This window comes from Lethenteron reissneri, chromosome 11 (genome assembly GCF_015708825.2).
Source record: "Lethenteron reissneri isolate LAM-NWPU_2019-01 chromosome 11, ASM1570882v1, whole genome shotgun sequence".
Classification (NCBI taxonomy): Eukaryota; Metazoa; Chordata; class Hyperoartia; order Petromyzontiformes; family Petromyzontidae; genus Lethenteron; species Lethenteron reissneri.
In genome coordinates, this window is record NC_083789.1 from 12,694,091 (window position 1) to 12,718,780 (window position 24,690).

Consider the following 24,690-nt stretch of genomic DNA (forward strand, 5'->3'; position numbering starts at 1 on the left):
GTGGCAGGTTCAGTCACGAGGTGGCAGGTTCAACTACAAAGTGGCAGGTTCAGTCGCGAAGTGGCAGGTTCAGTCACGAAGTGGCAGGTTCAGTCGCGAAATGGCAGGTTCAGTCACGAGGTGGCAGGTTCAACTACGAAGTGGCAGGTTCAGTCGCGAAGTGGCAGGTTCAGTCACGAGGTGGCAGGTTCAAGCACGAATTGGCAGGTTCAGTCACGAAGTGGCAGGTTCAGTCACGAAGTGGCAGGTTCAGTCACCAAGTGGCAGGTTCAGTCACGAGGTGGCAGGTTCAGTCGCGAGGTGGCAGGTTCAAGCACGAATTGGCAGGTTCAGTCACGAAGTGGCAGGTTCAGTCACGAAGTGGCAGGTTCAGTCACCAAGTGGCAGGTTCAGTCACGAGGTGGCAGGTTCAGTCGCGAGGTGGCAGGTTCAACCACGAAGTGGCAGGTTCAGTCACGAAGTGGCAGGTTCAGTCACGAAGTGGCAGGTTCAGTCACGAGGTGGCAGGTTCAATCGCGAGGTGGCAGGTTCAGTCACGAAGTGGCAGGTTCAGTCACGAGGTGGCAGGTTCAGTCACGAGGTGGCAGGTTCAGTCACGAGGTGGCAGGTTCAGTCACGAAGTGGCAGGTTCAGTCACGAGGTGGCAGGTTCAGTCACGAGGTGGCAGGTTCAGTCACGAGGTGGCAGGTTCAGTCACGAAGTGGCAGGTTCAATCGCGAAGTGGCAGGCTCAGTCACGAAGTGGCAGGTTCAGTCACGAGGTGGCAGGTTCAACTACAAAGTGGCAGGTTCAGTCGCGAAGTGGCAGGTTCAGTCACGAGGTGGCAGGTTCAACTACGAAGTGGCAGGTTCAGTCGCGAAGTGGCAGGTTCAGTCACGAGGTGGCAGGTTCAAGCACGAATTGGCAGGTTCAGTCACGAAGTGGCAGGTTCAGTCACGAAGTGGCAGGTTCAGTCACCAAGTGGCAGGTTCAGTCACGAGGTGGCAGGTTCAGTCGCGAGGTGGCAGGTTCAAGCACGAATTGGCAGGTTCAGTCACGAAGTGGCAGGTTCAGTCACGAAGTGGCAGGTTCAGTCACCAAGTGGCAGGTTCAGTCACGAGGTGGCAGGTTCAGTCGCGAGGTGGCAGGTTCAACCACGAAGTGGCAGGTTCAGTCACGAAGTGGCAGGTTCAGTCACGAAGTGGCAGGTTCAGTCACGAGGTGGCAGGTTCAATCGCGAGGTGGCAGGTTCAGTCACGAAGTGGCAGGTTCAGTCACGAGGTGGCAGGTTCAGTCACGAGGTGGCAGGTTCAGTCACGAGGTGGCAGGTTCAGTCACGAAGTGGCAGGTTCAGTCACGAGGTGGCAGGTTCAGTCACGAGGTGGCAGGTTCAGTCACGAGGTGGCAGGTTCAGTCACGTGGTGGCAGGTTCAGTCACGAAGTAGCAGGTTCAGTCACGAGGTGGCAGGTTCAACTACGAAGTGGCAGGTTCAGTCACGAGGTGGCAGGTTCAGTCACGAAGTGGCAGGTTCAGTCGCGAAGTGGCAGGTTCAGTCACGAAGTGGCAGGTTCAGTCACGAAGTGGCAGGTTCAACTCCGAAGTGGCAGGTTCAGTCACGAGGTGGCAGGTTCAGTCACGAAGTGGCAGGTTCAGTCACGAGGTGGTAGGTTCAGTCACGAAGTGGCAGGTTCACCTACGAGGTGGCAGGTTCAGTCACGAGGTGGCAGGTTCAGTCACGAGGTGGCAGGTTCAGTCACGAAGTGGCAGGTTCAGTCACGAAGTGGCAGGTTCAGTCACGTGGTGGCAGGTTCAGTCACGAGGTGGCAGGTTCAGTCACGAAGTGGCAGGTTCAGTCACGAGGTGGCAGGTTCAACCGGGACCCTGCAGCTGAGGGTACTCCGAGGGCGGGGCCATGTGGGCGGGGCCGCGTGGATGGGTGGACTCGGGGGGCGAGGGGAGGGGTGGAGAGGGGACCGAGGGGCGGGGCCACTGGGCGAGTGGTGATTGGTGGAGAGCGGCCCTCGTGACCGCGCCTGCATCAGCTGGAGCAGGCAGCGAGGATGGCGGCTCCGCACGCTCTGAGTGAGGAGCAGGTCCTGGCGGCGTGTGGGCAGCCGGACCCCAGCACCAAGGTGAGGGTGAGAGGGCAGGGTGACGGTGCCTGCCAGCCCCTGGTGGCAGCCAGCTGGCTGGCCACCCCGAGGCGGTGTGAGGGGTGAGGCCGGGGCAGGAGACGACTCGCGGTGTCGCACGACGCGAATCGTTCCTCGGGGTTCGGGCTGCCGCCCACCCCGTGGGGTTGCCGTCATTCGCTCGCCGCCCATGGTGTTTGGCCACTAAAATGAGTGGTGGTGGTGGCGGCGAGGTGATGCCACGGACCCCGTGGCATTAACACCGTGCGCTTCACTCGTTTTCAGATGGGTGGGGGAGGAGGGGGCACTTTTGCCGATGAGACATCATCATTGTGAGGGCCACCACACATTTGACACCATTGGGGTTGACGGCGCTATGGGGAGGATGGCTTTCACTCTTCGTGTATTGTCAAGGGGCTCACTAAAGGCCCACAGGGGCCGCCAGTGGCATTGAAGAACGCAGCATGAGCATCACAGGCGAAGCGAAGCTGCCGTCCATGCACGAGTTGAACCCGAGAGCAAGCCGAGGGTGGAAATCCCGTCAGTGGGTAGGGGGGGGGAGTCCAAACACAGGGTGAGCTCCCGGAATGTTCAGGGTTCAGGTCTATTTTTGTTGAACCAGGTGAGAGGCTGACCAAGATTCAGATTTGATTGTTTTAAGAACGAAACAGGAGGATTTCTCCACAATTCTGGCTGTTGCCTGATGAGACTTGTTGTATTCAAATTGTAAATGTTGTGGGTTTACCGGTTAGTGCTGAATGAATAACTAATTTGCACGTTTTGTTTACGCGATAAACCTCACGTGTTACGGCTGTGTCGGGTGGTGGCGGATTTAACGGCACATTTATATTTACGCGATCTAAACCCAAAAAATACCTCCAATGGATGAGTCTCATTTGCAAGAGCGACCTCGGTCACCATAATCACAAAAGGAATCGTGAAAACCCAAGTGAAGTGTACATCGATGAAGTAAAAAATAGAAATCGAGCCAAAAACAACCGAAGAGAAATCTCGCGGCGCTCTAAATCCAGAGCGCTGTCTCTCTCTGCACCCCGAGCCCCCCCCCCCCCCCCCCCGGCGTGGTTATTTATAGTCGAGGCGGTGCTGCTGCGGGCAGTCGCCGCCTGCCCCATATAAATACTGTTGTTTCTCGTCTGTACAGTTTTGCTCACTACCTTAGCCTAAATGCAACATTACAGTTGTATCTGGGCATTGTTATTTTGTGTTAAATAGTAATCGATGCATGAACTTTAACGATTCCCAGCATGATTTGTCAACCTAAGAATCGATTCTCCACAGATGACCGAAGTCACTTGGCCATGCCAACTCGCTAACTGGTTGGTGACATTTTGATTTAAAGCTTTCGTGACTGCAGGGATTCATATTCTTGGTTCTTTCGGTAAAGTCACGTAGAATGGAAACAATAAAATAAAAAATATATTTTTGTATTATTTTATTGTTTCCCTTCTACGTAATACAAAATATATTTTTGTATTATTTTATTGTTTCCCTTCTACGTGACTTTACCGAAAGAACCAAGAATATGGTTGGTGACAATTCACTGGCCAACTAGGCACTTGGCCAAAAATATATAGCCAGCCACAACTATTCCACTGATGAGTGGGAGTGTGTGTGTGTGGTTGGGTGTGTGATGAGTGTGGGGAGCGGTAGTGTTGTGGTTCGCACGTTGCACGACGAACCTGGCGACATGAGTTTGATTCTCACTCACGATCAATAGCAGGGATGAATATCTGAACTGATCCTGAGCCACCCCTAGGTAGACTCGGCTTTAAATCAATACCTGGTGCGGTGTGTAAACATCAACATTGGATGTGGGTTGGGTCTATGGGTGTTGGTTGAGTCTATGGGTGTGGCTTCAGTGTATGGGTGTTTGTTCAGTGTATGTGTGTGTGTACGTGTTCAGGGCTTCGTGATGCAGCAGACAATGATGAGGGTGAAGGATCCTGTCAAGTCCTTGGATTTCTACACTCGCATCCTGGGCATGAGGTTCGCTACCCACCCACATCTCATGCTTGCTTTGTCCATGTAACACAGACATTAGTAAATCAATAATTTTAAAAATATTTGTGTGAATCTTAAGATTGCTGTCAGTAGGTCACCTGTGTGAATGTCTGTTTATAGAGGGGAGTGGTGGTGTAGTGGTTAACATGCTGTGCTACAAACCTGGGAACCCGAGTTCGATGTCCCGCTCATGGCCAACACCAGTGACAATTATCTGAACTGGTCCTGGGCCTCCCCTACGTGGACTCAAATGAGTACCTGGTGCAGTATGTCAACATTGCCACTGGGGAGACAAAGGCGGTTGGGCGTGGTGCTGGCCACCCACCCTCCTCGGGTGCTGTGCTGGCCTTCATATGTGCTCGCTAACAAAATTTGGCCCATCAGTATGTTAAGGCTATATGGGGGATCTTTGTATAGAGGGCAGCAGGGGTTGATAACCTATGGTCTAGGCCAGATACGAGCTGTGACCTAATATCTTGCGGCCCATGGTGACGTGAAGCCTACCACTTTGAAATGGCCTGCAAATGTCATTTATCCATTACCGCAAGTATCTTTGCTGCACAAATGTATTTTCCTAGTGTGAACATTTTCTACCTTTAACACGCTCAGTCACTTCTGTCAACGTAAGGGCCTCTTGCAATGTGGTTGCTCACCGAAAGATGTTTGAAGTTCTATTCGACCCTCAGAAAGGAAAAGGTTCCCCACCACTGGCATGCAGGGAGCCTCGTTCTAGGTGTATGGAATTGGCCTGGGGGCTGTGATGACGCCCGCGTGATGGTGGGAGGAGTGAGCGCCTCAACAGCTGCTGCTGCCTGTGTGCTCCTTTGTCTGCAGGCTGCTGCAGAAGTTTGACTTCCCAGAGATGAAGTTCTCTCTGTTCTTCCTGGGCTTCGAGGAGGCGGAGGCGATCCCAGCAGGGAAAAAGGAGCGCGTGCAGTGGACGTTCACGCGGCCTGCCACCATCGAGCTCACGCAGTGAGACGCTAGCGCCCGCGCACCAACCCCGTAGCCATGCACAACACTGAGAGGGGTTTTCCGTGCCACTCCCAACATCAGCAGCATGAGGACATGACCTGATTGTTGGCCTTGGATACAAGGTCATCATCATTAGCCATTATTAATCCACTGTTGAATGAAGGCATACCCAGTCACCCCGATCTCCCAATGTCCCATGATGTGCACGAGCTGATTTAATTGCTCCATCTCCACTGTGGGCATTCTCTTGGACACGTTCCATCCCTCGGCTGCCACTGCACTGGCGATCCCTTGTAACAGTGTGTCCTACCCGACCCCCACTTATTTATTTTAGAATATAACCACTTATTAAATCCTTTATATTAAGTTCTCTTGCTTGCTTAGGACCGTGCAAATCTTTCTGTCGTTTTTGAACCCACTTCCCGTGATCCAATCGAGCTGACATTTTACACACAGACTCGTTGTGCGTGACAATGCATTTTCGTGAAAAATGTTTTCCAAAATTTTACACTGTTTAGGGAAATAAAATTAAATATTTAATTACCAATTGTTTAATGCTGCCAGACAATCATCTGACCCATAGGTGGCAGCCATCTCAAGCCAGAGGACGAGAGGACTCTAGCCGCCACGCAGATAAAGGATTTATAGTGAAAAACTTTGTTTTTACGGGTTATACTTGTTTTTTAAATCCTTTATTAAGTTCGCTTGCTTGCTTCGGACCGTGCAAATCTTTCGGTCGTTTTTTACCCCACTTCCCATGATCCAATCGAGCTGACATTTTTCACACAGACTCGTTGTGTGTGACAATTAATGTTCGTGAAAAATTTTTTCCACAATTTTTCACTTTTTAGGACAAAAATATTTTATATAATTACCAATTGCTTAATGGTGCAATGCAATCATCTGACCCATAGGTGGCAGCCATCTCAAGCCAGAGGACGAGAGGACTCTACCCGCCACGCATATAAAAGATTTATAGTGAAAAACTTTGTTTTTACGGGTTATACTTATAACCTGCATATGTTTACTATACCGTGTTCTTCATTCTGTTTCTCCATGTTATAAGCATGCATCTTTGCACTTTTTTGGATACTTGTGCTTGTTTTATGTTACTTGTTAATGTGCTTGTTTCTGATCCATGTCATAGCAGGTAGTACACATTTATTACACTCAAACGTGATCGGTTTACTTAAGTTGGAAAGAGCAAGAGAAATGAAGCAATCTGTATTTTACAAATCTTTCAAAGTGTGAGAAAGTGGCATTGTGTAGCTTGTGCACCCCGTGCCACCTTACCCCACACCTTGACACCATCAGTCACTGTTGCCATATGTACATACAGGGACGCCTCGACTTACGAACATCTGACTGACAAACTTTCAGCGATACGAACAAACCTGTCCGTATGTCCAGTTGCCTGTTCGGACCGAGAGTCGTAAGTTCAACTGCTGCACAATAGATGGAGGCATCTACATCTGCAGAATATGAAGAACCAGCGGCATCTACGGAGATTATACAACTTTTAAAGCCATTCCCTCTGTTTAATGTACATGCCGTACAACGTTTGAAATCAATTGGAGTAAAGTTGGACTTACGAACAGATTGACTTACGGACAGACCTCTGGAACCTAACTCGTTCGTAAGTAGAGGCGTCCCTGTATACTGTCCTTTGTCAATCCATTACCGCATGAGCGCCTGCCTGCGCCGTGCTGGTGACGGGACTAATTTTACCACACGTCACCATGCTGGTGAGTGCAGTGTTGCTGAAACCTGGGAGCATAGCCGTGAAAGCATAGGAGCACAATAAAGCAATTTACTTTTCTGTGCTGCCCTCTGCTGCCTGCCACATAGTCCCGCACCCCAGAACAAGCCATGCAAAGTGGTCAACCCACCCAAGCACGATCCAAGCTCAAGCCTATTTTCTAACAGAGGTCTCACGAGATGCATTCCGAGTAGTTTGGTCATAGGTTGTCATTGTGTATCTGATGAGAAGCATTGCGTGAGGTGCCGTTCTGCACAATGCTGTGCTGATCTCAGTCAAGAACTCCTTGGTGACCGCACGGGAACACGCTGGCCATTGTCATGTTGTCATTGTCCGCAGCCATCACGGTTCCTACTTTGAGAATATAATCATGGGATTAGTGTCACAGCACCAACCTTGTACATCTGACTACCTGTGCTGCCTCGAGGCAAAAGCACAACATTTAATTATTGTATGAATGCAAAGCTTGCATTTAAACTTATTGATGTTTTACAGCACATGGAATATGCATATATTTTGCCCAATTCACGAGTCATTCATATGTGGTTGCACATTGTTGATGAAAGACTGTCTCAGCACCGATTGGTCCCCCCCAAGTCATCTTTTGAGTGCTGAAAACATCATTGTTGCTGCAGGACACCTGTGGTAAACATAACCATTTGACACGCTGGTTTGTGTTGATCTGCACCACGTCCCTGACACCGCACCTTGTTCCACGCAGCAACTGGGGCACAGAGAGCGATGACGCCCAGGCCTACCACAACGGCAACACGGAGCCCCGCGGATTCGGTGAGCTCGCAGTGCCACTGCCGCACTCTCCACTTGCTGCCCGCTCCGACACGATGCCCGGTGCTGCATGATTTTGGCGGGTACCGGCCAGGTGCGACACGTGCTCCCCTCCTCCCTCGCAGGGCACATCGGCATCTCCGTGCCGGACGTGTATGCGGCTTGCAAGCGCTTCGAAGAGCTGGGCGTTAAGTTCGTTAAGAAGCCCGACGATGGTGAGTGCTCCTGTCTGGTGGCGGTGTTCACGGGTAATTACTATTATACTTGCCCAGGGAAGTCTCAGTACTTATTTCAGGAGGGTTTTTTGCCTTGGTTGGGGGCGGCCAATAATTTGTGTTTCCCAATCAAGTAATTTTAATGGAATCTTGAGTTATTGTTGAGTAACATGTTCTGAACTGTCTGTGGTCAATGTGAACCTGTGGGTGAGCAGGCAAGATGAAGGGTCTGGCCTTCATACAGGACCCCGACGGCTACTGGATTGAAGTGCTCAGCCCAAACGGCATGGTTACCATCACCTAAAATCACCCTGAGCCAGCAAGAAAATTGTATGACGCTACACGCTACAGACCCACGCTGGCACTTTAAAAGTTCAAACACAATTCTTAATGCGAGCCCATCCATGTCGTCGTGTGGTCACATGGCGCTGCAGGCTGCTCTGCTCAATTATCCACACCAACTTTCCATATTTCACCATGGTTCAAATGGGCCGTATACGACGGTATGCCATACACATAACACCATTAATGTATACCTGAACTTTCAGAACGTTTGGTAATCGAGGGGAAATTGCAGTGAACATGGGCCGCAAGATGAACAGGTTTCATGCCGGGACGTCTATTATGTAATTTCAATGATTGGATGTAACAAGAAGTCCTTTCTATACACTAAGCGTTGACTTAATTCAGACATGCGCGTGTTCTCATAAAGAATATTTTATTAGCAACATGAAACAGCGTGTACTCCTTTATGCATGGTTGTGATGTCCGTCATTTAGTGACTATACAAATATATATACAGCTTATCCTGTGTGTGCGATACTAAGTTATGGAAAGCACCAGAGAGGGCCCCGCACATAACTGCGACACACGGTGGCCAAGTGGACTAGGGTGGGGTAAACTGTGTAACCTGAAGCAGGCAGCAGCATTATACCCACACTTCACATGTCAAGAGTGTGCAACGTGTACAATATTTCAGGCACTGGTATTGAGTTGCATTGTGCAAGACAGTGATGTCAACCACATGTGGACCATGAGCCCAAGAAGGCAGCCTGTGCGAGTCAACCAAAGATTAATCGATCACCGAATATTCTGGGGTTCTGGTCAGCTGAACTTGGCACGTAGCCGCAGCCATATCATTCCCTGCCATCTCTTTTCGTAAGCACTTATAACCTTGCTGAATTAAAGAAACGTTAACTTTTTGTTATTATTGTGATGGGAGTGATTGTTGCTGGCTGCTTGACGTATCAGGCTCCGAGCCATGTGCCTCAGCAACTGTGTTCAACTAAGCCCTGTCCATTATGGACACTTTGCTGTGGTTGGTTGCTGTTTAACAAGCTCAACATCACGACGCAAGTTCCAAACACATTCACAAAACACCAAATCTTTAATTCCTTTTATCTTGGAGACACCAGCCATTACCCAGGACTCCACAGTCTACGTCAGTCATTCCCAAGTCGCCAAACGCACCATGAACCCTGGCTGATCCACATGGGCAGTATTGGTCCCATGTTGAGTAGCTGGTTGAGTCGCTCATGCACTTGGGATGCTGCCGGCCGTGGCGCCATCATGCCCGCTCCCCCGGTGGCTCCGTGCTGCTGAAGGCACCCATCTGGCGGGTGCTGGGGTCGCGCAGCTGTTCCAGCTGGCGCTGTGCTCGCCGCATCATCATCTCAATGCGCATAACGTCCGAGCGAGGAAAGGCGGCGTTGCGGCGGAACTCGGCGCGGATGTGCGGGGTGAAGCCTGGCTTGTCATGGGCCGCGCGTAACAGTTGCTTGTACAGGCCCAGCACCTGCTTCTGCAGGCGGCTGTGTCGCGACATGGTGTGTGGCCTGTATGGGAGACGGGAGCAGCGGTGTCAGCACCATCATGAGTACCATTGCCACGAGGACCGTAACTCGGCGCCAGCACGAGAGATCAGCATTACCACCAATAGCAATATCTTCACCAATCACCTACACAATCACCACCATCGAAATCATCTCCAGCAGCATCAACAGTACCATCACCTTCAGAGGAATTACCTTAACTTGAATCAATCGCACATTCCCCATGATCACCTCTGACATCACCAACGTACCCAACACCAGTACCATCAATTTCTTGCCAATTCAATTGATGGCCTCGTGTGGGAGGAAAACAAACGGTGAACATCCACATGTATGCGGAGACAACACAAGCTCGACACTGATGGATTCAAGAGTCAACAGCGAAACTCTCATTAGGCCATCCCGCACCTCATCGTAAGTAGCATCACCTTCTGCACCACCGTGCTCTCAATCGACAATTGCCAAGAACGCAATCGTTACCCTCACCAGTGCTCGGTCTCCACGCTGGGCCCTGCAGTTGGCGAGGTAAATTAATTTTGTGTCAATCTAAATTTGAAGTTTTCGTGACTGCAGGAATCCATACTCTGGTTCTTTCGGTAAAGTCACGTAGGTAGAAAATAACCTCTCACCGAAATAACCTCTAACCACGGCATCTCTCTCCCACTTCAGCAAAAAATATATATTCCTGTGGTTTTCCCACCTGATGATGATTGCTTGTGTTGCAATCTAAACGTCGTAATTTATTTGATACCTACGTGACTTTACCGAAAGAACTAAAGAGTATGGGTTTTGTGTCGGTAACGGGTCCAGGTACTCCACTTGGGGCTCCCACCTCGTACCGGGGACACAATGTCTAGCTCGATGCCATCTCGGGACCCAACCAGGTATTTACAAACATTACCAGACTTACCAGGCACCTCCCAAGAACTCGGCACACTCATAGAGCCCTGGAGGATCTCCGCAAGTATCCAGCAGGTATTTACCAGGCACTCAGGCCAAGGAGCTTATCAGACCCACCACGGACACTCGACACCCACCATGGACTGACGAGGGTTGTGAAACGACAACCGTCTTATGAATCGATCACCGGTTCCGAAAATCGGCAACCGATCGATGTTCAGTGGAACTTTGGTCACGAATCGCGCTGCGGGACCGGTGACCTCTCTGCACGACAAAGCCCAGAGCGCTGTTGAGATGCGGCAGGCCTCGCCGTGTTCTCATTGGGCGACGTTGAACATATCACGCTCGTCGCGGGACATTTATATCCGGCGGTTACCGGTAACGCAACAATGATAATTACAATTAGATGGCACTTTTCATCAAGGCGCTGTACAGGACACAGCAGCAAGTTCAAGTTCATTTATTAGGTGTAGCCCTGTGAGCCATTCGGCTCTTGAATCGGGTGCAACCGCAACAAACGAAAAACAAAAACATGAACAAAAAACATCTTAAAGTAAATATGTGACTGAGTGCAAACAGAAAATCCAAGAAAAGACAGCAAAATATTGCAGAAAAAGTACCGTACACCAACACTGTGCAAAAATCCCAGTGGGATGCAAGTCAAACAACAACAACCACAAGACAACTTAGATTAAGGCCATCAGTCTAACTGTTACAACAAACATGGCCAAACCAAAAATCTTTTCGAAAATCACCAAATAAAGCCATAAAAGCAATGAAACAGTGGTCATATGAACTGTGACCGAATTTTCACAAACAGGACCCTGCGGGGTGGGCTGGTAGGAACGAATAACCAAAGAATATAAACAAATGTATTATTACACTTGTTAAGCCAGGAAAGCCCCACTGAGTCTAAAGGTTTTTGTAGGGTCCTGCCTAGTGTTTGCAGTAGGGGGCGATGTTGATACACCAAATCGGACGATACGAAGGGAGAGATTGAGGCCTAGTTCTAGACTTTAGGGCGCTGTGAGTTTTTTTATTTAATTTCAAAGTTTTAATTAAAAGCTATCTCAGGGAATTATAAGGGAATGTTACACGTGTTTAGCCAGGAAAGCCTCATTAATTTAAATGTTTTAATTAAAAGCTATCTGAGGGAATTATAAGGGAATGTTACACTTGTTTAGCCAGGATAGCGTCACTGAGTCTAAAGGTTTTTGTAGGGTCATGCCAAGTGTTTGCAGTAGGGGGCGATGTTGATACACGGACGGACGGACGGACGGACACATTAATCTATTGGTGGTCTGGTCCACTTCGTTCCTACCAGTATAAACTACGTCTACAACACGTACTACCAAACTCTGCAGCCATATCTGGCTGCATGAGTCGCTCCACAACAGCGGGAGCATCAGTCGGAGTAGCAGCAGCCAGAATAAAACAAGATTGTTATAAATACGTTTTAAAATTTATTTACTAAAATAACTAAACATGTAATAAGGGGAAGCGTCTAAATAGTTTTTTTTAGAAAACCAGTCGAGGGCCCCACCGGGTGTGCGAGGGCAGCAGGCGGGAGGGGGCGACGGCGGCCTCGGCTCTCGGGGCAGGAAGGTGACCCCCCGGGCCTCGAGTCGGGGCTCCTCGCAGGAGCAGCAGCAGCAAGGGGAGGGAGATGAGGAGGAGGGAGATGAGGAGGAGGGAGATGAGGAGGAGGGGGGAGATGAGGGAGAGGAGGAGGCGACGATGCCCGCAGACTGGGCGCCTGCCGCTGCGACACGGGGGGAGCGAGGCGCCGCTGTCGAGGAGCCACCGCGCGGCGCTCGCTGCGGTCGCCTGCCGATGACGGAGGCGGCGTGGTGGGTGTCCCCCCCCCCGATACTCCCCCCCCCATACTCCCCCCCCCCCGATACTCCCCCCCCCCGATACTCCCACCCCCCCCCCCCGATACTCCCCCCCCCCGATACTCCCACCCCCCCCGATACTCCCCCCCCCGATACCCCCCCCCCGATACTCCCCCCCCCCGATACTCCCCCCCCCCGATACTCCCCCCCCCCCGATACTCCCCCCCCCCCCGATACTCCCCCCCTCCCGATACTCCCCCCCCCCCGATACTCCCCCCCCTCCCGATACTCCCCCCCCTCCCGATACTCCCCCCCCCCGATACTCCCCCCCCCCCCGATACTCCCCCCCCCCGATACTCCCCCCCCCCCCGATACTCCCCCCCCCGATACTCCCCCCCCCCGATACTCCCCCCCCCCGATACTCCCCCCCCCCGATACTCCCCCCCCCCCGATACTCCCCCCCCCCCCCGATACTCCCCCCCCTCCGATACTCCCCCCCCCCCCGGCTACTGCCCCCGCCCCCCCCCGCCCCCCCCGGCTACTCCCCCCGCCCCCCCGGGCTATTCCCCCCGCCCCCCCCGGCTACTCCCCCCGCCCCCCCGGCTACTCCCCCCCCCCCCGATACTCCCCCCCCCCCGATACTCCCCCCCCGGCTACTCCCCCCGCCCCCCCCGGCTACTCCCCCCCCCCCCCCCGGGTGGAAGGCTCCGGTCACCCGGGGTCACCGCGGAGTGAAATCCCGGACAACTTCATGCCGACGTCAATCCCCAACAGCAGCACGGATCACCAGTTGTGATGTTATAACAATTATAAACACGCCGTTGATCATTTCCAAGTGGTGGGTAGACCTTGTACTAAATTACTGTCATGATTCTTGTATTCGTATCATAAATGTAATTATGTAACAGTACTATGACTGCATTGAAGTGTTTGCTGTCCCCGCAATAACCCACAACTCTGGGCTGCTGTATATTAAGTTAATTAGGGACCGTCCATAAATGACGTCACGCGATTTTGGACGATTTTTTACCCCCCCCCCCCCCCCTTATACACGGCGTCACAAAAAGTCAGACCCCCCTCAAATATGACGTCACAAAGCTCTGCCCCCCCCCCCCCCAAAAAAATATAAAACATGCTTCAAATCGCTTTAAACGTGTTGTCTATATTTATTTAAAGTTGCGCATTTTGATGTGACGTCACATTTCTCAAACCCCCCCTCGTCACACATCGTCACAAATGTCTGACCCCACCCCCTAGGTGCGTGACGTCATTTAGGGACGATCCCTTACCGTGACGTGAGGGGCTGGAACAAGGTTTACAAATTGCAGGCAAGCACGTGAAGCGTTCGTCAGTGTCTCCCAAATGCCGCCACAGGCTTAACGGCACCAGCGAAGTCAGTGGTCTTCGATGATTTTCAGTAAGAAGTAAGATGTAATACCTCGGGTGATAACAGGGGGGGGGCATTTAAAATGACTCGTCGATAGAATAATTATTAGCGTCAGAGCGAATTGTGCACATTTCAATGGGGGTCAACTCCGTTCGCGTCAAGATAGAATCGATCCGGACGATTCGCATCAATCTGGATCGAATCGTCCTGGATCGACTCCGCGCCGTCAGTGTGAGGGAGATGCCCGCGGAGCCACCGCCGTGACGAGGAGGCGCCGGTGAGGAGATCGGTGAGGAGATTGGTGAGGAGATTGGTGAGGAGACGGCACGACGCGTGAGGGCCAGTGCGTGATCGATAGCCCTCCGGCTTGCGCGCTCCGCTCTCCGAACCCGACCGCCAGAGTTCGATTCGCAACCGACGGGCGCCCCAGAGACGGCCCGTGGTGCCGCTGAGGGAGACGAAGGCGGGTCGGGCCACCGCACCCCCCCCTCTCCTCCTCGTGTGCCGTGTCGACCATCAAGAGGAGCTTGCGCTCCAGCAGACTGCTGAGGCTGTCGGGGGAGGGGACGTGATGGAGATCGTTTCGTGTCCGCGATGACGGAGCCGGCTTCGCGTTCGTTGCGGCGCCACGATTTTGGCGGGAAAAGTTGCGGGGATTTGAAAAAGTTCGAGAGATTTTAGTTTTCATCCGCGATTCTAAACGTGGTGTAAACTTTCACTCAACCCCCACCTATTTATGTCCGACCCCCCCCCCCGGGGTTTGCCCACGTGGGCCGCGACGAAGCACTAATTGATACCGAGGGGCCAGCCGCAGCACCCTGGCACGCCCGTGTGGCAGGAGCTAGTAAATATAGACAGTACGTTCACATTTACGCTGTTTAATACCACGTACATTGCCTAGTGGTGACTTGAATACCTGGTAAATCCTCGAGTAAGTGACATGATGGCTGTAAAAAGGTCTGCGTGGTGACTTGAAGCAGTTTTTTAAACTGGGCAGTGAGGTGGAGTGTGTTGTATCTTGGTGGGGTATGCATCATTCTTTGAATTTAAATCACGGTTGCTAAGTAAAGGCCAAAATCACCAAGGGATCAGCAACAAACAGCACTATTACATTTGTCAAAGATAAAAGTTCACACATTTGGCCTGCACTGGTGGATGATCTTAACATAATTGTTAATCCTGGTGCTCTTGTGGTGACCGGAGGTGCTGTCAGTCTTGTGTTGGTGGTCCTCGTCCTGTTGAATGTTGCTGTTGTTTCTTGGGGTCGTCTTGCCTGACGAGATAGGACAATGTGGGGGGGGGGGGGGGTACAACTCTACCCTAAACTCAGGGGCCCCCCAAAATGCCGTGAGTACTGTAAATAGTGTCAGTGTAAATAACATACCACTATCTCCTGGAAATTGTTTACAAATGTGTCAATGCCACATGTAATATTTCGGTTTAGTGTGCCCCATGTAAAAAAAGCACGTGAATCATAAATATTCCATTGGATACAATTTGGGCCTCGGCAAAGTTGTTCCCTTTTACAATGGCAAGAAGCAATGGGAAGGGATGGCAGCCCTCCGCAAACGTACCAGGCCAAGTGGCAGTGTTGGAGGTCAAAGTGTTGTCAATGTTTTGGTGAAAATGCTGCTGATCCTAATACCCTCATTGGTGTTCATTGTGGTGGTGGTGGTCTTAATGCTTGTTGTTTGTCTTGGTGAAGCTGGTGCATCTGTTTGCTTTCTGAACCAGCAGCAAGGACCGGCCACTCAGCTCTTCCTTCACCATCTTGGCCTTCTCGCTGTCTCCAGCCGACTAATGACAGCACTTCTTCCCATCACAAGATTGCAGAGCCTTGAGGGCCTCCATGGAGCACAAACCCGACATAAGATGCAACATGGACGACGAGGAGACTGCCATCATGAGGGGCATGTGGATCCCCCTCGGGTTACCATACATTGGCAAGAACGGAGCTCCTCGCCCCAGCATGTGCGAGTTAATTTTTAGAAAAATGGTCAGCCTGGGCACCCAGACAGAGTTTGCAGACGAAGCCCAGGCCAAACCAAGAACATGGGCTAATGCAGTAAGCCAGACAATGGACATTGCCTGGGCTAGCCCGATTGGCCTGCCTAAAGGAACGTTACGGGAAGGCCCTTTTGACCTGGATGAAGACATTACTCGGGCTAGCCTGTGCTACCGGGGCAGAGAAGAGATGGACACACCTCAAGGCTGCAACGTCGCCCTGAAAAAAGGCATTGCAGAGGCTAGCCCCATCGGAATGGAAGGAAGCATTGCCCGGACTCATCCAGATGGCATGGATAATGAACAGGGGTACATCGAAAATGTTATCCTGGACAATCTATCTCAGGAAGAGGGGTTTGTGGCCCTCTTGAATGAGTTTGGAGGTAATGGTTAGCGATCTCATTGTATCATTATTTTTTTACATTAAAAATACGTTTCTTTATATTCCAATTGGACAACTGAGTTGAACAAATGTACTTTTGAGACTTTCTTAGCAAGCAGTGACACCACCTTGTGTCAGAGTAACCTCAGAAGAGGATGTACAAAAATACTTCTGAAATCACTTCCACAGCCCCTTTTATCCGCTATGGTGGTACACATTTTGTATCTTCTGCAAAGTTTGTTCATCTAACAATGCGACATTTTCAGAGCTGAAATAAGCTTAACTGGGTAACATGTTTTATTTGTGCAGTCTTTGGTGAGAGGGTTGAGAATATCAAGTCATTGCGGCTATCAAGCATAATGTAAAAAATACCTCTTATATATAAGTGGCTGCCTGTATCACAGCGGTCGGTGCTGGTTCAAGTGCTTTGATGACATGGCATTCAGCCCTAGAGGTACTCGGCCAGCCATGGTTCATATTTTTTTTTATAAATCCATTTGCAGATATCTCTGAAGGAATAGAGCTGCTTGACCAGCAGCAAAACTGCACGAGACAATGTCCCCCTGTCAAGAGAGGGTTCTTGTTAGAGGCGGAGCCGGAAACAGGACTGGACAAAGAGCAGATGACACCTGCAGATGACAGCAGTCACCAGGTGCTTGCATTGATCATTCGACCCCATTTTTCACTGCCAAATATTTGTAACAGACACTGTACGTTTAGTATTTGTGTCCATCGAACTGAGTGTCACACCACGGGTGTTGTCGTGAGGAGGCAGGAAACATCATCTTGAAGATGTGGAGGATTTCTTCCGCTGGTGGCACAGCGGTGTTCGTGGAGGGTATCCGAACGTACGTGGTTTTCCTTTGTATGATTTTGGTTTAGGAAGCTACTGGGTCCTCTTCCCTAAATGTGCCCAAATTTGTAAGATCTGGAAAACTCGGGGGGTTTACCCTGGTTAGCACTTGAATAGGTGATCACCAGGACTTGCTTGGTGCTTTTTGTGTGGGGCTGCATGGTGGACAAGTAAATGGCAGCGTTGAAAGTTAGCCCTCTTTTTCCAGGTACTCGTTTACTTCCACCTGCAAAACACTCATTGATGTAATTGTCTAAATATCCCAAAGCATGCTCTCCTTGAAAAAGAGTCATGAGACTCCGTGAAGCTTTTCTGGATTTTTTTTATTACATTAAGCTGTTGTCATTGGTCTCAGGGACAGCAACGTGATGTGGCACAGCAGTGGTATTGTGCAGCGTCTGTCTGCGCGCCAACTCAAGACTAAGTCTGGTGCCATCTACAGTCTCAAGGGTCCTCCAAACTTCCATAACCGGGAGTCTTCTGGTGAGTGCGTGTACATACGTGTGTGTTTAAATGCCTCCCTGGTTTTGCCTGTTGTGGACGTTTTATCAGTGAGGAAAGCTACCATGTTATATACATGTCCTGGTATAAAGACCTTTCCTTAAAGTCTCCAGGGATTAATTGTAGCCACAACAATTTAGAATTGCAGAGCGTTTAGAGGTGACCACATCTCAAAGACGACTTGGTCCAATGAAGGAGCGGAGCTATTGTCTGCATGGACACCAGTTTGAAGAATCTCTGTGGCTGATGATTCACTTTCCCACCTTTGTGGTTCTTACAGTATTTCCAAGTGCGGTTTACAGAAAGTTTATGAATGGATTTCCAGACGACTGGGACAAGGTCCTGACTCAACACTTAGCAATTCACAAGTACGTATGGAGCAGCAAGTGTTTTTACCCAACCATGAATCAAGCTCACTGCATTGATTATATTTTTTAACACTGTTTTATTGTAAAGATATATAGTTGACTGATGTTTTTGGCAATAGACCTTATTTAATTCAGAGAGAAAGTGCAAAGAGATTTGCCAACTTGTATTTGCAGATGACAACTTATAGGGGTTTTCAAAGAAATTTGGAAACTTTAATAAGGTTGACAATTGAATAGTGTATATGGCCAAGATGTGGGCAACAGGCACTTCCACCATTGACAGGTCAGCCACCTGCATCATGTCATCATACATTTTCATTTGGAACTTGACAACGAGTAGTGAATCACCCTGTTTCAGAGAATGGCCTCCTAAGAACGATCTTAGAGGAAATGTCAAAAGGCCTCTTTACCCACACTTTTTCTATGCCCTGAAAAAAAGTGTTCATTGCATGTCAATCAAACTGAAATGTTTACATGCCAGAGCTCGATTTTAGCCAAATTAAGTGAAAGCCAAATCTAATGTGATGGGGTTTTTTGTGTGCAGTGATCGGTGACTTAGGCTAAGACTATCAATCGGCTACAATTGAGAATGCGGTATAATCCCAGGCGGTTCTCTGTATTCGAAACCACGACCTCAGTGGTGCCAGCTCAGGGCTCTGATCCCTGAGCCACCCGTACACTTGGAAATGCAGGGATTTTTATGACGGATTCATCTTATTTACAGAACAGAGGCGCGTGCGGCTCAGCCATCAAAAAGGGGGGAACCTCCTGCCAACGACAAGGCACGGCAGCCAAAGACCGCCTCCTTAACCAAGCGCCGGCTTCCTGCAGGTGGCGTATCTCACTGCAGCTCCATTACCATCACGTAGAAACTTGGATCACAAGTGCCTGTAATTGAAAACGTTGTTCCACATGTGATTTTAGTCTGTCATATTCAATTGCAGGTGATAAATAGTAAATAGACAAGGGTCTGTTTCCTCACAAATAAAGTATTTATTTTCAGTTTTATTTATTAAAACACCAAACCAAGTTGCCTGTTCCTTCACTAAACTTAAATAAAATACACAAGGACATAATAAAAACAACAATACATGTACAAATAATAAATACAAACCATAAAATAATATTATTTACCTTTAATACTGAGGGTTCAAGGTGATGACGTTGATGAGGTAATCGGGGGGTGTTAGAAGTGTTGTGACCTGTGCCCACACCTGTGGGCACAGGTCACTGGGGTTGGATACTTTGTGTGGAATTGGAGGGACCACTTAGTGTCGTGGGTATGTGAACTAGGGCTGAATGATTTATCGATTTCTATTCGAAATCGCAATTTGAAACAATGCGATTAGCAAGTAGCAAAGGCTGTGATTTTTTACGATTTGAAAATTCCTATTACTTTCTTATTGGAATTGTTTTCTTTTTTATTATTATAGCTTTATTTAACTTAACAATTGTTCTATGTTTGATTGTTCTATTTCAATGTAAAATTTTAATAAATACATGTTGGAAGCAATTAATATCTTTTAAGTTCTCATCCTTACATTAGAATATATAGAACAGTTCATATTTTGATGGTATCATGTAGTAATGCTCCATCACATGTTTTAAATCTATTACACAGTGAATATTGAACTGAAAAATCGCAATTAGATATCTTCCCCAAATCGTTCAGCCCTAATGTGGATACACACCCAGGATGATTTCTTGGGAGGTGTGACAACTCCCCATGGAGTGAGGTAATTGGGGAACAGCTAGATTTAAAAATGGAAAAATTAATTGAGGGAGAGCTGTCGCCTAAATAAAGGGGGCTGAGCCAGAGATCGGAAAGGCTCTTATGAGTGAACTGGTACATTGGGCGTGGCTGAGTAGCTCTGCTATATTTTAAGCTGTTTTAGGATAACTTTTACATTATTTTAAGTAAATAATACGTGATGGATACCGAACCTGATGTAGCCACTCCAACACACTCTTGAGCCTCACCACCTCATAACAAAAGGGGAGATGGGCTTTGCTCACCCTTTTGGTTGCACACTTATGGGTCGTGGTTAAAGGCACACTTAATGCAAATAAATGATTATTAAACGTCAAGAAAAGTGGAATGCGTAGGAATATGACAATGCCCACACACTACAACAGTCACTATGCAAGGGAGAGCATTGGTGGTGGGAAGAGATCGGTGGTGGGAGCTGGGAGATGAGATTATGCATGAAGGGAATACATACGAGTGACTTGAAATTACAAGTGCTGGTCACCGTGCTAAACCACGACTACCCAAAATTACATATAGCAGTTAGCAAATTGGTATGCCGAAGGAACACCGTGGATACATAAATACCCCTGATGTGAAAAATGCGGTTGGTGAGGGATTGCTGTGTTTAGTTAAGCAGAAAACCCTGGACCACTATTGACATTATCCTTGCAGTCACGAAAACTTCAAATCTAGAATGGACTTTTGACATTATCAATCTCATCACCACTGTGACTGTTAAGACATCCTATTAGAGAGTCTGATGTTATGAGTAAAAGCCCGACAAGAACACTATTGGGTGTGATCAGCTGAATTTGTATAAAGCCCCAAAGGCTGATGGACCTTAATATTATTTTAATGGATGATAAAACTCTTGGCAACACTTATTCTTTATAATTTAACTAAAACATGTAATCTGAGATTTACGCAGTCATATTTAAATTTTCTTCGGGTCTGACTGCGTCTTGGACTTTATCAGCAGTTGTTGCTTAAGTCACTACTACCACCCGGTCTCCATAGACCACAAAGGCAAATAATGAATTAATAGGGGGAATGTAACAGGATGCATGGCTTTGTGTAGCAGAAGCAATTGTACTGCCATCATCAGTACCAAGAGCAGCAGATTCGCCTGATATACTTCAGGCTTCACGTGGAGCTTGGTGTTAATTCTGACTTGCTGTTGTAACCTCGCTAAGCTGTTGTGTGTGCATCTAGTGTGGGGAGCGGTAGTGTCGCGGTTAGCACGCTGCACTATAAATCCGGTGACCCGTGTTTGATTCCCGCTCACAGCCAACACCAGTGGCGATTATCTTAACCGGTCCTGGGCCTGCTCTAGGTCGACTCAACCTCAAATAAGTACCTGGTGCGGTATGTAAACATCACCGCTGGGGAGACGAAGGCAGTCGGGCGTGGCGCTGGCCACCCACCCCCTCGTGTGCTGTGCCAGATTCGATTGGTGCTCGCTAACAGCACTTGCCCCAACGGCCGCTAAAACACTTTACGGGGGATTTTTGTCTGTGCATCTAGCACCTTGCACAAGGAGCGGGCGGCACGTGAGGCCCCCACTGGACTACTGGAGGGGCGAGCACCTGATCACGGACCCCAAGACGGGCAAGGTGCATGTGACGGCCGGTGGGCACGACTACCTGCTGAGCCACACCATCATCACCCCGACCTGCAAATATCTGGTTAGTGTGTGCGTGTCCATGCGCCAAGTGCAGCCGTGCAAAGAGCTTAGATGTTGTGGTGTTGGTGAGCCGCGGACTGAGTTTCCAATAATTTCATTATTCACATCAGAGTAGATTTGTGCAAGTTATTTCTCTGTAATGGACACTCAAGTCAGTGATTTCCTGCTCAAATGAATTGAGGTAGTGCTTATCTCCTATTTACAGCCCTGAGTCAGTCGCGGAAAGTCCCCATTCCTATGACTGGGGCAAGTCTATAGATCGGACAAATACTGTTGACTTTCCCACAACGTGGTATATATTTTAACCACCATGGAGGGATAATGGGTTGAGTTAACCCCCAACTGGAATTTGAACTCGCAATCCTCTGATGGCAAGGCACTTGCTGTACCACTGAGCCACCTGACCAGCTCACTGGCTCATTGTGCTTTAATATATGCATTGTTTTCACAATAGCATGCTGATTATAACTGATGAGATGGAATCCGTAATTTGTGGCTTTTTTCAACTTAAAAACATATTAGCCGAACCCGAAATGTATTTACACAACAATGCATATTTATCATGTTCATGAGTAGGATTAGTTGTTTTGAAGGATATATATTTATATCCATCTCAATAGAAAAGTAAATGTAAACGCACGTTAAACATGTTTGCCATTTTTTTGTGAAACAAGAGCGAGATGGCGAAACCTGCTGAAGATATGACGGACACGTCTCTCACGAGGCCGAAACCAAGAAGCATTAAGGCCCCGGCACGCCAGGTCAGCGATCACGATGGTAGGTCCACTCAAGCCTCATCAGTCACCGCCATAATGTGAGGCTGATGCCAGGCTTTCAGTCGGTGCAGCTCTCGTTATCTCATTCCGGGTTATCGTGGCCATCTTTATGTCCAGGCACCACAAAGGGCTCCCACAAGCATCAGCCGATCGTACCAAAGCCAACAGCAAGAAGGTTGACTGAGGTCAAGTTGGCCTTGGATGCACTGCTGCAAGACCTGAGCTCGGCCAACCAGACGGAGAGCCACACGGAGCAGACGGAGAGCCACACGGAGCAGACGGAGAGCCACACGGAGCAGACGGAGAGACACACGGAGCAGACGGAGAGCCACACGGAGCAGACGGAGAGCCACACGGAGCAGACGGAGAGCCACACGGAGCAGACGGAGAGCCACACGGAGCAGACGGAGAGCCACACGGAGCAGATGGAGAGCCACACGGAGCAGACGGAGAGGGGTTCGCTGGGCGGTGCAGGGCCCACCAGTGGCGAGGTGGCCCGGATGGACCATAACAGATTGAAACTTGTGCCATATATATCCCTCAAAAGAATCATCCTTCCAGACACACTGGGTGCGATACAGAATTTACCCAGTCCACCGGATGCACAGACTCTGGAGTCTCCACATCCTCGTGAGAACCAAGTTGCTCTCCAGCACAGCTCCAGGAAGCGTACGTTGACCTTCCAGGACCCCACGGAGCTCCTAACAGAGCTCCAGGAGTGCACAGAGGCAATTGATGAAGAAGAGTCAGCGAGCGAGAGCATTGTGCGGAAGGCAAAGCGGCCCAGGAGGACGACCTCGGGCCCCACCGTGTCCACTGCCGCTACACCAACGAAGGAAGTGGGTGCCCAGAGTGAGCAGCAACGTGTGGAGTCAAAGAGGCACAGCCCGAGCAGACCAGCCTTGGAAAAGCCATGCCAGAAACCTCGGAACCACGAGGCGACGGGGAATGAGAGAGACCTGGGATGGCCTCAGAGCAGCAGCTCTAGCAGCGACGAGTGCCTTTCTCGAAACAAGCGTCTCCGCACGCGGAGCGAGAGGGAAGCACTGCATCTCAGCGGTGAGTATGGAGGCGTGCGTTCACCACACTCGATTAGCGTGTGCTGTAGCTTGCTTGCTTGAATTTGTTTATTTGATTTCCTCAGCAGCCAAAAGGAGTGCTCTGGAGGCTGTCACCAAGGCAGCCAGGTTTCAGAATCTACAGTTTTCGGAATCTACAAAGACCGTGGGTGTGAAGCCAGGCATGGTGAGCGCATATGGCACGGTAAGGTGACCCCCGACTTACGACGGCTCAACTTGCGACCCCCCCGCTTTTCCGACCTTATAGTAATTAAGACCCCGACAGTAACGACCAAAACTCGTATCTACGACCGCCTAACGACTGCTACAGACGCCGAGTCGATTGGCGACGAGTTTGCTTATGTCATGCACACACTCGTCGCCAGATGGCGTACAGTATCGCCCGACAGTCTGCAGCTGCGCCGAGAGCGAACGCAGCGTCTTTCTGAACGCTTCTTTGTAAATTTTCTTAACATTTTTTTCAAAAATCGGCTTTTGCTACGTCTGAGAAGAGGAAATGTGAAGCACATGCAGAAAAGTACTTGAGGATTTACAAATGTTTGTTTTTCTTAATAAATGTTTGTAAAGGTTATGCTAAGTTACAATAAATGTTTGTTAGGGTTATTTTAATTTATTTTCGTGGTAATTTTTCGTATTTTTATGGTAATGGGTTTCCAGGAATGCAACCCCAATGTATAACATTGCGCCGATGGGAAATAAGGGTTCGATTTACGATGACTCAACTTGCGACCGTCGTCCAGGAACAAGTTAGGTCGTAGGTGCGGGGGTCGCCTGTACTGCGGTTCTATCGCAACAAATAATATGTTATTGATGAAATCAAATCCCTGTATCTAGAAATGAGTCCATGTATGTTTTCAACAGGGCAGCATTGGGGGCAATCGTGCTGCTTGTGCGTGGCGTCCATTACAGCTGCCCCTCAACAGTACAGGTAATAAATCCGAATCACTTCCTTTCCTATGCCCCTCCATCCGTAGCTACCTACAATAATTGTATCTGTGGAAATGCTGGGAACATAGCAGATATCTGCCAATGTCGGCGTCTGCATACGTATCACCCTGATAATGTTTCAGTGTGCGTTGTCATGCATCCGGTGTTTTTTGTGACTGGGTGCAGATTTACCCTTGAATACGGCCACAGACTTCATATTTTCTGCAATCACAGAGTCGGAGTACAACCGCCACCTCCGGTATGCTGAGGGAGACCATGACCTTTCTGACTGAGCAGTGGCACCGTTCTCCAAATATCATCAATGTGGCCTTATTCATTCAGCGTGTGCAACATCCTTTGACCTGCTTTAGATCAACAGGAGCCACCAGTGTTGGGCAAAATTTTAGATTCGCGGTTCAGACCAAGCCTCAATTTTTATTTGTACAGGAAAGTCGTGGTATTAATTTACTCCGTTGTCCTTCATTGAATATTTTAAATGTTTTTATCTAAACAAGAATCACACTACTTGAAACGGTGTCACCT

General features: G+C 49.3%; 3 protein-coding genes across 11 annotated transcripts; 2 read left to right on the forward strand and 1 right to left on the reverse strand.

Annotated features, from left to right (window-relative positions):
* The first annotated feature begins 1,977 nt into the window (after window positions 1-1,977).
* GLO1 (glyoxalase I) lies at window positions 1,978-8,604 on the forward strand. The gene is made up of 6 exons (XM_061550176.1): window positions 1,978-2,112; window positions 4,037-4,119; window positions 4,969-5,109; window positions 7,590-7,657; window positions 7,780-7,869; window positions 8,085-8,604. Exons 1-6 carry the CDS (start codon window positions 2,041-2,043, stop codon window positions 8,171-8,173), a joined length of 543 nt encoding a protein of 180 aa, XP_061406160.1. The 5' UTR covers window positions 1,978-2,040; the 3' UTR covers window positions 8,174-8,604.
* On the reverse strand, window positions 8,596-12,276 carry SDHAF1 (succinate dehydrogenase complex assembly factor 1). The gene is made up of 2 exons (XM_061550177.1): window positions 12,145-12,276; window positions 8,596-9,704 (listed from the first exon to the last, which is right to left on the reverse strand). The coding sequence occupies exon 2, from the start codon at window positions 9,692-9,694 to the stop codon at window positions 9,437-9,439; it is 258 nt and encodes an 85-aa protein (XP_061406161.1). The 5' UTR covers window positions 9,695-9,704; window positions 12,145-12,276; the 3' UTR covers window positions 8,596-9,436.
* Window positions 12,277-12,333: 57 nt separating this feature from the next.
* LOC133341488 (uncharacterized) lies at window positions 12,334-24,587 on the forward strand. Of its 9 annotated transcripts, none has more exons than XM_061550164.1 (14): window positions 12,335-12,451; window positions 13,694-14,136; window positions 15,561-16,210; window positions 16,713-16,861; window positions 16,981-17,057; window positions 17,418-17,545; window positions 17,844-17,931; window positions 18,656-18,762; window positions 21,206-21,366; window positions 22,040-22,142; window positions 22,259-23,200; window positions 23,286-23,404; window positions 24,082-24,148; window positions 24,334-24,587. In XM_061550164.1, exons 3-14 carry the CDS (start codon window positions 15,673-15,675, stop codon window positions 24,438-24,440), a joined length of 2,586 nt encoding a protein of 861 aa, XP_061406148.1. In that variant the 5' UTR covers window positions 12,335-12,451; window positions 13,694-14,136; window positions 15,561-15,672; the 3' UTR covers window positions 24,441-24,587. The 9 variants fall into 9 exon arrangements, with proteins under 9 accessions (XP_061406152.1, XP_061406148.1, XP_061406154.1 ...); XM_061550170.1 differs by having other exon boundaries at window positions 23,286-23,386; XM_061550169.1 differs by having other exon boundaries at window positions 23,289-23,404.
* The last annotated feature ends 103 nt before the right edge of the window (window positions 24,588-24,690 follow it).

What these genes read in the sequence shown, in the direction of transcription:
- GLO1 (XM_061550176.1), top strand. Translation starts at nt 2,041, where the DNA reads ATGGCGGCTCCGCACGCTCTGAGTGAGGAGCAGGTCCTGGCGGCGTGT. An exon ending in GCCACCATCGAGCTCACGCA is followed by an intron (nt 5,110 to 7,589) that starts GTGAGACGCTAG and finishes TGTTCCACGCAG; the next exon opens with CAACTGGGGCACAGAGAGCG. An exon ending in CACGGAGCCCCGCGGATTCG is followed by an intron (nt 7,658 to 7,779) that starts GTGAGCTCGCAG and finishes CCTCCCTCGCAG; the next exon opens with GGCACATCGGCATCTCCGTG.
- LOC133341488 (XM_061550168.1), top strand. Translation starts at nt 15,673, where the DNA reads ATGGAGCACAAACCCGACATAAGATGCAACATGGACGACGAGGAGACT. An exon ending in CCCCGACCTGCAAATATCTG is followed by an intron (nt 21,367 to 22,039) that starts GTTAGTGTGTGC and finishes TTGTGAAACAAG; the next exon opens with AGCGAGATGGCGAAACCTGC. An exon ending in TGGTGAGCGCATATGGCACG is followed by an intron (nt 23,405 to 24,081) that starts GTAAGGTGACCC and finishes TGTTTTCAACAG; the next exon opens with GGCAGCATTGGGGGCAATCG.
- SDHAF1 (XM_061550177.1), bottom strand. Translation starts at nt 9,694, where the DNA reads ATGTCGCGACACAGCCGCCTGCAGAAGCAGGTGCTGGGCCTGTACAAG.